Below are 15,909 nucleotides of genomic sequence, written 5' to 3' on the forward strand. Positions count from 1 at the left end.
CCCCGCCCTCCGCGCGCGCGCTGCGCACACCTACCCGCTCGTGCGCATGCGGGAGGGCGCCACCGCCCGGAGGGGGCCTTCACGCATGCCCGGTCTGGCCGCTTAAAGCCCTCTCTCTGAGCATGCTCAGGCTGCCGGGCCTGCTGCTGGCACCGTGCCCGGCCCCGCCTCCCCGCTCGGCGCAGGAAGGCCCGTGAGGGAAGCCCTCCCCTTTCCCCGCCTGCGGCCGCGCCGCCCGCCCTTAAGCCGGCGCGGCGCAGTTCCTAGCGGTGCCGCGGGGCTCCGCCGGGTGCGGGTAGGCTGTTTCCCGGGGCCACCTTACGAGGCAGCGGGCGCGCGTGCGCCCCGGAAGCGGAAGCGAGCCGCGGCCCGCGGGGTGAGGGCGAGTGGTGACGTTTCCCTGGTCGGCGGGCAGCGGTGGCCGGTGGTGTCTGGCGGTTGCCAGCGGCGGCTGCGGAGCGCTGGGCGGCCTCGCCGCGGCGGGCTGGGCTGGGCTCTGCCCGCGGGCCCCGCGCCGCGCTCCCAGTGAGTGCTCGGGCTGCCGCCGCGGCTGGCGCGAAGCGGGACCGCGACCGGCGGCAGCTTCTCAGGGTGAGGCGGCGGCCTTCGGCCCAACCCTGGCGGTGCTGCGGCGGGGAGGGCGGGCATCCGGACCCTGTCGGCCCCGGGGAACGGACGGCGGGTCTGTCTTCCGGGTGCGGGGCGGAGGCCGGGCCGCGCAGCGGCCTCCGGTCTGCCGCACCGCGGCTGGGCTGCGCCGCCCCGGCTCCGGAGGAGCGGAGCTCTGGGGCTCCTGGGCGAGCTCGGGCTATCCGCGTCACCGGGATGGGACTCGCCCAGTCCCGTGCCTGGCCCGTTGCCTGTGGCCAGCTCTGGATGCACAGGGGAAAAGGCAGGGGCCGAGCACCTGTCTAAGGCTGTACCTTCACCGTTTTTTTCCTTTTCTGCGAAAGTGAGGGCTTCAGGCCGTAAGCAGGATAGCCGGTCCCTGCTGGGGCTCTGGGGGTGCCTTCCTCCCCTTCTGTGAGATAATTTTAGAAGGTGGAAATCAGTAAGTTGGGGTTGAGTGTCAGTGCAGTAGCTCAAGGTATTTCCACCTGTGAATCAGCCTTTTTTTCGGTTGTAGTATTAGACTTTATGCCGATCTTAATCCGTGTATGTATGTATTTTTAATATAACTTTATTATACAGACCTTAAGTATTCCTTTTGCTTATTATCTTTTAAACAGCTGTTAACTTTTAAAACATCTGTTTAAACAGATGTTATCTGTTAAACCTGTTACCTTCTAAAATTCTGTGCATTAAAGAGTGCTGCTAGTTTAGCTAGACAAATTTTGGTTAGAAGTTTATACTAGATGGATAGGCAGTCCGTTTCTTCAGAGTTATTTCACTGCTGCTTTGCTGTGACTTAAACCCTGCCCCACTACTTCTGCTGGCCTTTATTCCTGAAGTGCTTGCCTTTCAGCAGCAAGTGAAGCGGTCTTGGAACTCTGCAGTAGAAGGATGACCTGGGAGCTCAGTGCGGAGGTGCCCAACCTGCTTCTCCTGAAGGCAGCTTGGACTGTGTAGAGCTCACGGCCTTGCTCAGCACGACGCCTGCTTGATACAGCCTGGCTTGTTTACTGTGGGGCCCTGCCAGATTTAAACCTGTTCAGTGCGTTGGCGGGGTGCTGTGTTAAAGCTGAAAAGCTCTTCCAGAACTATGGATGCTCTGAATGCAGCATATATGCATTCTGCAGTGCAGTCACTGCTAATGCCCTTCTGGCTACCTGCCAACCGAAGTTGGCTACCTGCTAAGACAGCTTATGTGTCTTTTTGTCCGTAGTGTGGCTCACAACTTGGATGGACTGTACGTGAAAAGTTACATTAATTTCTGTACTTGGCATCCCTTAGTAATTCTGATGGCTTATAAATCCTTAATGTGCTAGAGAAAGCAGTTGATATTAAAATGCTTAAACTCATCCCTTTAGCATAGTATTTGCATTATTCTGTTGTAAGACTGTTGGAAGAAGCTTTTGGAGTTCTGTAGGGAAAACATTCGTTTATTAGGACGTAATTAACTTTCTGTATTTGGAGGTCCATAGAACTCTGGAAACCAACTCTAAATATTGAGTATTCACCTGGCTGCTGTATGTTGGTCATCATATCAAATTTCTTATCTCTCGTATCCAAGTGTTCTTGTTGAGCTTTGTCCATAGCTGCACTTTTAGCAGCTCAGAGCTTACTGAGATTCAATGCTATTTTTAAAGGTGGCTTTCTTGCACTATTGTGACTTTCATGGGAAACGAGCTTGAAAAACATTTTGAATGTCTGTTTTGCTGACACCCTTTGGTGTAGATCATATTGATGATAATGCTTTTTCAGAACTATTCTGCAAGAATGTGACTTGTATGCCCTGTAAGGAAAACTTGGAGTTTTCCCACCTCAGATGTCATGTAGAAGTCCTCTTCCAGCAAAATAAGAAGATGGACATCCATATCTGTTTAGTGTACTGATCTGCAAATATTTTACAGGCAGAGTTCCTTAGGAAGCAAAGACTCATTTTTTTATGAAACATCGAGATGGCATGGTAATGTATGTCACTTTGGAACTGCCTGTACATACAATGTACATTAAATCTACAATATGTAAATGTATTTATTTGCATCATTTGCTACATCTGAGGCCTGTACTTAGACTGAATTTATTTATCCTACATCTTCTGAAACTTCTGGAGACTTTGTTCTGCGTTGCGGCCTCGGTATCGGAGGGGTTGGACTGGCAGTCTGTTTTTTGATTTTTTTTTTTTTTTTTCTTTTTTAACCTACCAACTTTGTGACAATATTAACTTTCAATTAAGCAAAGCAGTCAGGAGGTTGGCTGACATGGGTGACTTGTTTTATCTACTTTGGAGTGTATCTTTGTACTTATTTATAAACACATCGTAAGCCTTGCTTTTTGGGGCCTGTACAGCTAGTAAATCTCAGTATGTGTATAAATGAGCTTCTTTCTATCTTACCTAGGTTGGAGCCCTCTTTCTTAAATTAAGTAAGGATATAGCTAATGTATTCATTTTACTAAACGGACCAGCCTTGTCTGTTTTCTTCTCTACCCATTTGAGGGGGAAGTCCATAAAATCTTGAAAACTGTCAGTTACTTTGATTATAGAGGCTCTCATTATTGGGAAGTTTGCTTTCAGTTCTGAAAGGAGGAACTCAAATGTGAGATTCTGAATTCAGCTATCAGCAAGGGAGTAGTTTCAGTTGGGTACGAGAAAACAACTGTGAAATTGGAAGATAAACAAGAAGAATCTGAAGTGCTCCATTTCAGCAGTAACTATGGTGTTGCAACTTTTTTGCTCTTTAGACAAATTTTGGTTTGCCCTTTTTCAGAGTTTTAGATTGCTGTTTCTGCCATGTGTTCTCCTGAATATCTTACCACCTTTTATAGGAGGTGGAGTGGTTTAGAATGTTGACTAGACTATGCATACCCTCCAGAAATTAACTTTTTATGGTTTCCTAACTATGAGTTGCGGTATGCTTTTTAGGGTTTTAGGTAAGATTTGTGCCTGTAGTGAACAAAAATAGCCTGGTTCTCCAATAAAGCTGTTAAAAAACACAATGTGAATTTTGCTTATTAAAATACAAGTATGTTCGTAGGGTTACTGAAGTGGGAAATTGTTTGATTTAGTGTAAGGTAGATAAATAGAACTGATCAATGATGTTCAACTTTGCTAGCAAAATATTTTGCTTCTGATCATACTGTCTTTGCAGGATGCAGAGCTTCTAGGCTGTTCTGCTTGATTTTATTTTGTCATGTAGCATATTGCTGATAAGATAAAAAGCAGTTAGCATTCTTTCTGGAAGCCTGTCTGGACTGTTTTTTCATGGTGAATTCAATGCACAAATATTCCAGACAGTGAAATGCTTCCTAATTGCAGTGTGGTACCTCTGTCTTTAACTAGGCCATCAGGATAGCCTAAAATTAACTTCAGGCCAATATTTGCTAAAAATAACTCTAAAAAAAAGTAAAACTTGTGTGCTTTCTGAAATGCAAAGTGGATTTCTTAACCCAAAAGATACTGGAATAATTAATTTGTGAAGACATAGCTTCAACTAGTTTTAAATTTAATTTTTAGTTGTTTTCCAGATTCTTCTGAGTTGTACTTGAAGCCGCCAAAATGGTTCTAGCAGATCTTGGAAGAAAAATAACTTCAGCATTACGCTCACTGAGCAATGCAACGATTATCAATGAAGAGGTATGTAGTATGCATATGTGATGGCACTCACATTTAGAAAGCAAAGTTCTGAGAAGAAGTTCTCAAAGGCTGATGAGAAGCTTGAAATAGATTGATGTTATCCTGAAGCTCTTTTCTTCCTTCAAGTAAAATTTCTAGCTAGAGATTTTAACCTCCTGATAGTACTGCCAGAACTTAGAACCAGATTTAGACACATATAATCACTTCAGGCATAGTGGGTCCCATGGCCAAAGGGTCCTTGAGCCTGGTGGCTGTATTTACAGAGATTAGCGTTCCGAGGAGGTGAACGCTGGAGGAGGCAAGACATGCCTAAGTTTGGGTGGAAGGTAGGCTGTGAGACTATGTAGAGTGCTCTGATTTATGTGTGTGTGTGCAGCCAGACTATAGAGTTGTATGGTAGGCTGCTAGAAGCTGAAATATGGAAGAACAAACAGCTTTCAATGTAAACTTTGCTGTCTGAGATGTGAGGATTATGTCATGTTTGCTGCCCTTGTATTCAAGCCAATACAGTGTGTGGCTCTGGAAGCTGTTTGACTTGGTATAGTCTTTATTTTTTTAATTTAGAATTTGAAAGTATAAATGTTTTCTGTTTATATGGACTGAAAAGCAAGATGGAGAACTGATGTGATGGTTTAGAAGTACCTCTGAGTAAATCAATTGCTGGAAACTCTTTTCAAGTAGGCAGACAGGTGGCTTAAAGTAACTAAAAGTAGGCTTATCGAGGATTGTAGCGTTGGAACTTGTGCACAGAGGAAAGGTTTTAACAAATCTTCAGCTGGGAGACAACAAATCCTTAACTGAATCAAATATAGCCCAGTTAATTCTTTTTCAGCAGTAGAAACTTTTTCTCCTGCAAGAGCTCAAGCTGTGCAAATGAGGCCATTTATGCAGGTGTTACTTTCAAAAAATCTTTTTGTTCAAGACTTTTTGCTTTGAAAATTCTCAGAACTACTAAACTGGGTTCCTGAGGCACCTGTTTGCCTAAAAGGCACACCCCAGAGCAGCAGTCCAGTTTCTGCTGAGAATGCAGATAGCAGTGTGTCCATCTTGCATTTAAGGAATACTTTTATTTACAGAGATTGCGTTGTGTTAAGAGATTGTTTTGTGGCTGTTACAGCTGTCTCTAAGGAGCATCTGTTGGGAAGTTTAGGAAGTCTTGCTACCATACGAGCTGCTGTTGTCCTTAATGCAATAGGAATTGTGCTGTGTTACTTTGTTACAGTGTGCATATTACAAATTGAGGACCCTTGTTTTCCAGAATTACTCTTTGAAATTTAAATTGTATTTCCATAGGAACAAATGCATAGACTTTTTTTGTGGCAGTCAATATAATGATAGGACTGCATGCATTTAATTTGTAAAAGTTTTGGTTATATCATAAATATACTTTCACATTCATATTTTGAACTAATACTGGCTTAGTCAATACTATGCATTATAAAACCATTTTTCCTTTATACTCCAAAGGTTTTAAATGCTATGTTAAAAGAAGTATGTACAGCATTACTGGAAGCTGATGTTAATATTAAACTTGTGAAGCAACTCAGAGAAAATGTCAAGTAAGTGAAATAATCAAAATGCATTTAACTTCTAATGTTTGTAAAAGTTGTAATTTGAGGTTACAGAAGAATAACTAACTTCTTTCTTTATATAGTTTTCTTAGGCACACCCAGTTTACCTTTAACAGGAAAATACAGTTTGAACTAAATGTCTAGCCAATTCCATCAAAAGAATCTTTGTCAAGTTTAGTCAGTTATTGCTGTTATAGTCTTGTTTCAAAAAACTGTTGCTGTCATCAGAGTGGTATGATAAACAAGTTCTTTGTTACTTCCTAGACACCTCATCTTCACATGTTCTGTGCTGGATATAAATAGATCTGTGTATATGACCAGTACTGTTACCTTGGCTATTTTCAGATGTGTAATTCAAGTAGATGCAAGTCTGAAAGATGCAAGTATTTCAGAAACCTGGTTTTGTCCTGCATACAGAAGTAATGTCTCCAATGCATGTGTCTTTTTTTAAATACATCCTATCTGAAAACTCAAGGCAAATCAGAGTGCTGTTTCAGTTGCAAAGGCTTCATTTATTACTTGGTTAAAGTGATGCTTTAAGTTATGCTAGTGTTTCATGGTTTTCGTAAACTCAGGTCTGCAATTGATCTTGAAGAAATGGCATCTGGCCTTAACAAAAGAAAAATGATTCAGCATGCTGTCTTTAAAGAACTTGTTAAGGTAGGACTTAAATTCTCTATTACATCACTTTTCTTGTACAGCCTGGGCTGTGGAAGCAGTACAGTAGCAAGCCAAGCTTTAAGGTGATGGTGTGGTACCTACAGTTATGTTTTCTGTTGTAAGGCTACTTACTACTACAAACGCTAGTATTCTTCTGATTGAAACTGCTTCCTGGGTATCTCTCAGACTAACTTTGACTTAAGCTTCAAGTCCAGCTATTCTTACTCTTTTTAACTGAAATTTAAAGACAAAATAAGGGTAGAGTACTATTAGCTTCTGGACTGTCTTTGGTTGTCCCAGAAACATGCCTTTGCAACCCGAGTGAAGATTTGTTCAAACTACTTATAAGCCTTTGAAAAAGTGCTAAGTAACAACCCAGCAATTCATGGCAACGTTTCTCTTTAATCTGCCTGCTTGGCCAAATCAGCACCTAGGTGTCAGTATTCTGTCCCCTTTCCAGTGGTATAGTCTTTTGTTCTTCTGTAGTCTGTGCCCACCCATATGATGGCTCTCTGGAATGTATGTACTTTCTGCTCATTCAACAAGTGAGGCAGCAACCCTAAAAAGTCTTCAGTACTGTAGGATTCTTACCAGAAAAGGTTCATCTTGAGCAGTGATGGTGGGGTGGAGGTCATGTTTCTGTGTTGGTTGTTATACTTGTGCCATATATACATGCCACCCTGACTTTGGTGCTTGGTGTTAGAAAGAAATTAACGCTGTTACCATTACAGAATTATTGTGCATAACACTATATCCTATAGATACCTTGCATGGGCTGTTGCTGTTCACTGTAAATCAGCAAGCATCTAAGCCAAATTGAGACTAGAATATGCAAAAATTGGCTTGCTCCATTGAATATAAAGCCAGGCACCTAGCATGACCGTGACACTGACTGTTGTGTGCTTCTGAAATTCAGATCTGCAACATATATTGTACTTTGTTCTATAGCTTGTAGATCCTGGAGTCAAAGCATGGACACCTACCAAAGGAAAACAGAATATAATAATGTTTGTTGGTTTGCAAGGAAGTGGTAAAACAACGACCTGTTCAAAGGTAACTTGCGCTGAACCTGTTTGCATGTTTTTTTTTTTCTTGGGGGGTGGGAGTGGTCATTGGAATCCTTTGGTAGGATTTGCTTGTGGTCTGTGTGTTTATATTAGTACTAGGAAAGTACTATTAGGAAAGTACTACCTGTTTACAACGTAGAGCTATTTTTGTAAAGTGGTTTCTGAGATGGGATGAACGTCCAATTCTTTTGGAGCAATTTATGGCTTGTAGGACTTCCTTCGAGATTTTTTTTAAACTAAACTCTTGATGAAATGATACTGTATATGGATAACAATGATTCTTTCTATTCCTTGCTTTCTGGGTTTAAGACTAGTACTATGAATGGAACCTATCTCATTCCATTACCTGTTAAGGGGAACCAATGGAAGTTGGCCCCTGTGTTAGATATCTCAGTTAAGTATGAGTGGGTGCTATGAAACCTGTTCTAGCTCCAAATTAATTGAGGAAATTTGGATTTTCATTTTTAAGGCTAAAAAGGAATGCTCTGAATTGACACAACCTATTTATGATGATTGTTGGGAGGAAAAATTATCCTATGGAAAAAGACTGATGCATCTTTCTTTTTTTTTTTGTCATCTGTTTCTGAGGTTCACACATAGGCTATACCAAATGTATCACTGCTCTGATTTCATAAGACTTCCCTAGTGCTTCTATAGGTGAACTATATTTTGGAAGTTTGTCTTTGGTCAGTCAAATGTTCTGTGAATGTACGTTGTACCAGTGAAGCTGAGTATTACAAGAAAGTAAGGATTCCATCCGTTGCTTAAAAACATGTCCTTGCATTGGAAATATCTTTGTTCCTCTGAAAGTACAGAAACAAAGAGCTGTACAAGTTGTAGCTGTTACAGTACTTAATATTGAAGGTAATTATTGCTTTGAGTAGTTTCTAAAAGCTAGTCCTACCTGCAGTATTAACAGTAAGCAGAATTCAGGAGTTAGTAAAATGGGAACTGGAATTATTTGTTGTCATTCCTAGCTCAGGAAACTGAAATCAGAAGCAGTATCAAGCAGCTGTTTTCATCTCGCCATTAATAATTATATGTATAACATACTCTTCTAAATAATGGAGATGCTAACATTTGATACTTGTACAGTGTTACTAAGTGGGCTCAGTTATATGAAGGCTGGCTTGACTTTTTGTCCTCTGTATGTACTTCAGTGATTTAAAAGCTGTTATATGGTGTCATGCTTTCCAGTGGGATTTTGGTATAACTAGTTGTTTTGGATTTCTTTTCACAGTTAGCATACTTCTATCAGAGGAAAGGTTGGAAGACGTGTTTAATATGTGCAGACACATACAGAGCAGGTAATACAGTCTTTAATGATGTGGTTCTTTATCTCTAATACTTACAGATTTTTTTAGTCCCTTGACTATACCTGTCTTACAGGTGCTTTTGACCAGTTAAAGCAGAATGCCACAAAAGCAAGAATTCCCTTTTATGGGAGGTAAGCATCTTTCAGAATCAGTTTGGAGAATGATTCAACTCCAACGATGTATTGTTCCTTATTGAACATCTTGCATTAAGCCCCATTCAGTGTTGCCTAATTACTTAGATTTTATTATAGTATTTGCTCTGATCAGATGAAAATTGTGCCTAGCTCAGTATATTGTCTGCCAGTAGTAGCAGGTAGGGATAGTGTAAGAAGAGATCTGGGGGTTAATTCCCTAGAATGCTCTGTGTATAACAGTTTATAGGCCTTTACCAGATGCATTCAGATTTTCAGAAGTATCTTTACAGATCAAAGGATATGATATTTGGACCCTTAATTTTTATTGTCAAGTAGAGGCAGCAGTGTACCTAAAATAGCTTTTATAAAAGCTGTAAATAACTTCCCCTGAGCTTCATTGGAGGTGCTTAGTTAAATCTTATTTCACAGAAGGGCTAGTAGAACTTAGTGCAGTCTTCAGCAGGTGAGACAGTCCTTTGTGCTTCAGTTCACCGAGTAGTAAGGGCAAATGGCTTAGGAAGGCATATTTTTAATCAATTTTTGCTTGACGTAAGAGGAGGTCCCTCTCTAAGTCCAGGTAGATTTACAGTTAACAGGTTTACAGTCAAGTAATGAAAGTTTGAGTTAGTTTCTTTGGTAACAAAGAATTGCATATATAAATATATATATATAGGGATGTTTCTCTTTGTGATCAGTTATACAGAAATGGATCCTGTAATTATTGCCTCAGAAGGTGTTGAGAAATTTAAGAATGAAAACTTTGAAATAATCATTGTTGATACAAGTGGACGTCACAAACAGGAAGACTCTTTGTTTGAAGAGATGTTACAAGTTGCTAATGCCATAGTGAGTAGTTTCAAGAAATACAATAACTTCTGTTATAGTAATTTAAATACAATTCATTTATGTTTATCTCCTAATGTTCTGTGTGGATTTCACTCCTCTGGAATGTGTCAGTGCTTTAACTCCTAGAATATATTAGAAATTACAAACAGATATGAATAAACAAAGGCTGGATGGTCAGTGCTTGATAGTTCTGTGTGAGTTAATTCTTGTATCTGTAATTCAAGGATGCTTGTACATAACTAGACTACTGTTCCTGCTTTAACTTTTCCTTTTCAGGATCTTTGCATTGAGAAACTATATAAAAGAACCAGTCTGGTCTGGTTTTCTGTAGCTATGTGTACTACATTTTCTGTGATTGTCACGAATAATTGCCCTGAAACAGAAGATGATTGGATAACTTTCAGCAGTTTTGATATGTAAATGAAGCTGGTGTTTCCTGTATGGGTTTAAAAAGTCAGGCAATTTTTTTGATTCTGTGGCCTTGCGTGACAATATGACACTTCCCACACAACTTCTGCTAATGGCTAACTTGCTTTCAGAGGAATGGATGTCTTAAAGCTCTTAATGTAAAACCAAATGGAAGCTGTTGTTAGCCATTAATTGCTTGTAGATACTAATTAGCTTATTGGCTCAGGTACTGGCTAAAATAACTCAACATAAGTAGTAACTGTAAACCTATTAAATTTTAATATTCTGTGTTGTAGCTGTCTTTCACATAGTAATACAGCATCAGAGTTTTAAAATGATCATTAGACAATACTGTTCATAAAACAGTTGCCCTTTCATTTTAAACTGCACAGCCTTTACATACTTAACTGTTACTGCAGTAAGTTCTGCTACTGAACATAATGCACAAACACTGTTTAAGAAAGCAGGAAATTATTTTTTGTGTATCTTTCTTTTCTCCTAGCAACCAGATAACATTGTTTATGTGATGGATGCTTCCATTGGCCAAGCTTGTGAAGCTCAAGCGAAAGCTTTCAAAGATAAAGTAGATGTAGCTTCTGTTATTGTTACTAAGCTTGATGGACATGCAAAAGGAGGTGGAGCTCTTAGTGCGTAAGTATTGTGATATAGTAGTGTCCAACATCTGGCCATGTGTGGACAACCATGAAATATGTTAGTGTCTCAGAAACCTGTCCTGTGAAAGTGTCAGTGTCACACTGCACAGAATCTGAGATTTAAGTCAGTAACAGTTACGTTCCTACCCTACTTCTGGTGGATAAGATTACCCATTGATATTTAACGTCAGTCAGAATCAAGTATTATGATGTACTTCCAATACAGTAGTGCGTATTATCATGTCAGACTACTGTTTTCTGAGACTAGCATCAAGCAATTATATTTATTGTATCTTGCATATCAGGAGTTTTTAACAAAAATATAAATTTGGACTTAATAGATACAACTTACCTGAAAAGTTTTGCTTCTCATTTAATGTCCAAGATTTTTTTTCCCAAAAGGGGAAAAACTAGCTAGCCATATCCAATGGCCTTAAAACTGCAATGGAAATCAAACTTATGGATTGCCAGTGTCCAGCAATTTGGTAAAAAATTAGTCTTCAGTCATACTTTCCCAAATTCCATTCTTCATTGACTTCCTGTGTGCTGTATCTTGACAGACTGACTAGAAAATGTTACATTTTATCTTCAGCCTTATATGATGGCATGTCAGACGAATCTCCAGCTGCGTTTCAATGATATAGCTTATGTGGAGCTGAGATGATTTGTCAAAACAGTCAAAGTTAACTGACACTAACTTACTAAATCACTGTCTGACTTTGATCGTAAGTGTTAGAGTTCTTAAACTGCCATATGTATTTTGCTGTTATTTATAGCGTAGTGATGGAAAAATAAACTTAAGAGCAAAATGAAAATACCAAGAGCTTGTTGCGGTTGTCATGCACTTGTATGTGTTAAGTTTGCCATGTTAGTTCTGTACTTTCTGTAGGGTGGAAGCTGAGTTCATCTAAAAGCTAGTGTCAATGATTGATTTGTGAAAAGGTTCTGATTTTTATTAGGGCTAAGCTTTTTTCTGTGTTGAAAATGAGATTGCTGTCTGTTGTAAGAGGTACCTTGAAGAAAAAGTAATCAATGCCTGTCTCATCTGACCTCCCAATATTAGGATAAAATGGAGATGATTTATTTTTCTTTCTTTCCTCTCAAGTTTCTTACTCAGCAATGAAAATAAGCAACTTCTGTTTCTGTTGATTCTTCAAAGCAGAGTTTGTATTTTAAAGTACTACTCAGAGAAACATCTTGTCAGCTACTCCCAGCTACCTATCCTAGATGCTGGATGTTTTTGCATTAATAGTTTAGTTTGAGGGAGTAAGAAAGGTACTTTAGAGAGGATGCATTGTGTTGATGATGCCTAGCTGATTATGTTAATAGGTGGTACAAAAGATGGGTGGTTTTTGAGAGGCCATTTCATAAAATATGTTTTACTGCAGAGTTGCTGCCACAAAGAGTCCTATTATTTTTATTGGAACTGGCGAACACATAGATGACTTTGAACCCTTTAAAACACAGCCTTTCATCAGCAAACTTCTTGGTATGTACTGTGTACAACTGTACTTAAGATGCTTTGAATTGGATAATAGAAAATCAAAGTGTAATTATTTTTAATGCCAACTTTGGAGCTTTTTTTTTCCAGGTATGGGTGATATTGAAGGATTGATAGATAAAGTAAATGAGTTAAAGTTGGATGATAATGAAGCACTCATAGAAAAGCTCAAACATGGTAAGTTATTCCCAAGGCCTGAATACCAGGTGTATTACCATGATCTAATCATGGCAGGTTATTTCAGGGATGTAGACTGCTGAGTTAATTTGTGTTATATGTAGAGACAAGTAACTTGTTTCATGTGCATAGTGAAGAATGGTTACTCTTTCTCTAATAAATGTGGCAGGCAAGTAAATTGAGTTACGTTTTTCAAGTGATGAGTCTGTCAGACTATAACTGTCTATAACTGCAGAATAACTAGCTTAGCTCTTAAGTGTGTGCCATCTAAAACAGTTTAGCCATGTTAATAGTTGAAGAGGTTTATTTATCTACTTATCTATGCAGTGTAGTATTTACCTTGTAAATATAAAGAATAATGATTGAGAAAGGGCAGTAAGACCAAAATGCTAGTGTGACTTTTGCTAATCTTTTTTTTTGTTTGTTTGTTGTACTTCAGGTCAATTTACATTAAGAGATATGTATGAACAATTCCAAAACATCATGAAAATGGGACCATTCAGTCAGATCTTGGTTAGTTATCCCCAAAATCACTTTATGTTATCAGATTTTCATTTATATTTGACAAGCTTCTGCTGTAAACTTAGAACCCTTCATTGAAACTGGTGCTAGAGTCTGTGCTTTATGTTTTTCAGAAAGGTGAAATGATTTGCCTACTGCGATAATGACTGCTGAACTAAAACTTGCTGTCCATATTTCTGGCTGCTTAATTAAAGTTAGCTTTGCCTGTTCTGACACAGTTTTGTTTTCCATTTTTAAAATAAGGGTATGATCCCTGGTTTTGGAACTGACTTCATGAGTAAAGGCAACGAACAGGAATCAATGGCAAGGCTAAAGAAACTGATGACTATAATGGACAGTATGAATGACCAAGGTAAAACAAACTTCACCCGCTATTTCTTTTCTCCATTGTTGAACAAGCTTATTTACAGAGATCTTTTTGGAAACAATTTGCACATAAGGCAGCATCTACAGTGACAGAAAATGATGAGGAGCATTTATCACTCTTAGAAATGGCAAAGACTACATGTGTCTCAAACTTTCTCACTAAGTCTAAATATTTAAAGAGATACCTTGACAATTGCCTGTTGCTGCTCTATCTTGTGTAGAATAGGTGGGATTTTGAAGCATTCTATTGGAAATTAATGTACTTTTTTCATACTGTAATTAAAAAGTTACATTCATCTTTAATTTGTCATTGCTGTCTGTCTTCCTACCCACCCTCAAATTTACTTGGTGACATAGCCTGGTCTCTGGAATACAAGGTGTGTTGTTCCTAATCCACCCATAAGTGTTGCAGGAGAAGTGTGCTCTTAGCTGTGTGCTAAACACATTAATATGGCTTAAGACCAAGTATGCTGAGAGCATAATTTATTCAGGTGACTTTTTCTATTGTGGTGATTAACATAGGAACATAACAGCTTTTTAGTACTATTCCCTATAATATTATATCTCAATTACTTATGTAAAATTCTGCATTGTCACTTCTAAAACTAGTTTTTTGTTCTCTGGCTGAAAACTAAATTCCCAACAATAATGAGAACAAGTTTGCTACCAGCTGTAACAGATTTTAATGTCAGTAACTGAATGGATTTTTCTTTCCCACACTGTAATTGCAGAACTTGACAGCACAGATGGTGCCAAAGTTTTCAGCAAGCAGCCAGGAAGAATCCAAAGAGTAGCAAGAGGTTCAGGTGTTTCTACCAGAGATGTTCAGGAGCTTTTAACCCAATACACTAAGTTTGCACAGATGGTGAAAAAGATGGGAGGCATCAAAGGGCTTTTCAAAGGTAAAAAAAAAAGTAAAACATTAACTCAGTGGGGAGGTCACTTGATGTGTGAACACAGAGGAAATGTAAAAATGTAGATTAGCTGTTGGGAGGAGAGAGAGTGAGTTGTAGTTCACTCATTTTCATGATGTTTGAAAGGTCTTTTATGTAACTGGTAAGAGCTGCACTGTTCTTCATGACACTAATGTGTAACTTACCAGTGAAAACTATTGTATTTTTGGCTTTATTAATGTAGACTTCATTACTACTACTATACTGACACTTTAGTCTGTTACATGGGGTGCAGGGACTGTTGATCCTTAAATAATTTTACGTGGCTGATGTAACTTTTGATCATGGACTCGAATGGATTTGAATCTAGAATTGGGAGGTAAAACTCGGATTTATTTTATTTTTAGCCCCATATATTAATCCACTTTCTTAAGATTGCTTCTTTCATTATTTTTTTTTAGGTGGTGATATGTCAAAGAATGTAAACCCATCTCAGTTGGCCAAACTGAACCAGCAGATGGCAAAGATGATGGATCCAAGAGTTCTTCATCATATGGGTATGTGTTGGCTTTTTACAGCTTCCAGAGAGGACTGCCGGTTACAGTGGAGCATTTGAAATATAGAAGTGAGGAAGGTGATGTGAGAATGTGTGCATTATATATCAGTATTAAGTATTTCTAGGTTTTCTAACAAGAATCAGAAAGTTTAGTCCATATGTTATGAATGCTTTGCACTTATCAGTGCTTAATCTAGTCTCTTCATTTGGATTCACCTCTCAAAATGAGCAATTGGAGTGGTATCTGCTGAAATAGTAAAGTGATGACTTGAAGCATGACTGTGGTAAAGCAAATCTATTCCTAAATTTCCCTTCCCTTCTAAGTTTTGCCTCAAATAATTAAATTTGACAAGAGCAGCTTTAAGTAAAGACTCCCATACTAGAACCTTACAGACTGATAATTGTCATTCCTTCAAGGTTTTTTCTTTTGTCTAGATCTTAATGCACAGGTCACCTTAATATACTTTAAGCCTGGTGTTTTGCAGACCTTTCTGTAATTACTCACTCAGTTGTCCATTTTCGATAGCCATTTAAACCTGGCTTGACAGTCTTGGGCTTTTGCATTTGTATATTATTGAAATAACATGTGTGCTGTAATGAGGCCTCAGAAGCAAGATAGCTGTGCTTCAGAGTTAACTAACACATCCATGTTCTCCCTTATTTTCTACAGGTGGCATGGCAGGATTGCAGTCAATGATGAGACAATTTCAACAAGGTGCTGCTGGGAATATGAAAGGCATGATGGGATTCAATAATATGTAAAGAAGCCTTAATAAAAATGGACTTGGTTGACCCTTCGTTGCAACTTCAGTGAAAGAATTTGCTTTCTTCCTTTTTACAGTAATGGGGGGAGTGGTCTTTTGAAATCCTGTTCAGGCTTCTCAGTTTCTACATCTAATTTCTGAAAACTATTTTTGCTTAAAGTAGTTCCTCTCCACTAATACCTGATGGCACAAAGAGTAATTCAATTTAATAAAACAAAATCATGATGTAAAATTTTAA

The 15,909-nt window shown here is 39.1% G+C and overlaps 1 protein-coding gene across 3 annotated transcripts in view; it reads left to right on the forward strand.

Annotated features, from left to right (window-relative positions):
• The first annotated feature begins 226 nt into the window (after positions 1-226).
• Positions 227-15,909, forward strand: part of LOC142410489 (signal recognition particle subunit SRP54) — a 34,591-nt gene continuing 18,908 nt past the window's right edge. The window contains exons 1-16 of one of the 3 annotated variants that reach the window (XM_075503146.1): positions 239-525; positions 4,118-4,237; positions 5,705-5,796; positions 6,384-6,468; positions 7,417-7,521; positions 8,776-8,842; positions 8,925-8,982; positions 9,681-9,831; positions 10,742-10,890; positions 12,281-12,381; positions 12,484-12,570; positions 13,010-13,083; positions 13,336-13,444; positions 14,190-14,360; positions 14,813-14,908; positions 15,578-15,699. In XM_075503146.1, the coding sequence (XP_075359261.1) occupies positions 4,160-4,237; positions 5,705-5,796; positions 6,384-6,468; positions 7,417-7,521; positions 8,776-8,842; positions 8,925-8,982; positions 9,681-9,831; positions 10,742-10,890; positions 12,281-12,381; positions 12,484-12,570; positions 13,010-13,083; positions 13,336-13,444; positions 14,190-14,360; positions 14,813-14,908; positions 15,578-15,669 (1,515 nt within the window). In that variant the 5' untranslated portion in view covers positions 239-525; positions 4,118-4,159 and the 3' untranslated portion in view covers positions 15,670-15,699. Of the gene's footprint in view, positions 526-4,117; positions 4,238-5,704; positions 5,797-6,383; positions 6,469-7,416; positions 7,522-8,775; positions 8,843-8,924; positions 8,983-9,680; positions 9,832-10,741; positions 10,891-12,280; positions 12,382-12,483; positions 12,571-13,009; positions 13,084-13,335; positions 13,445-14,189; positions 14,361-14,812; positions 14,909-15,577; positions 15,700-15,909 lie in introns of those variants that run through there. The other 2 variants (XM_075503145.1, XM_075503148.1) reach the window with 2 other exon arrangements.

Source organism: Mycteria americana, chromosome 5 (genome assembly GCF_035582795.1).
Source record: "Mycteria americana isolate JAX WOST 10 ecotype Jacksonville Zoo and Gardens chromosome 5, USCA_MyAme_1.0, whole genome shotgun sequence".
NCBI classification, from domain to species: Eukaryota; Metazoa; Chordata; class Aves; order Ciconiiformes; family Ciconiidae; genus Mycteria; species Mycteria americana.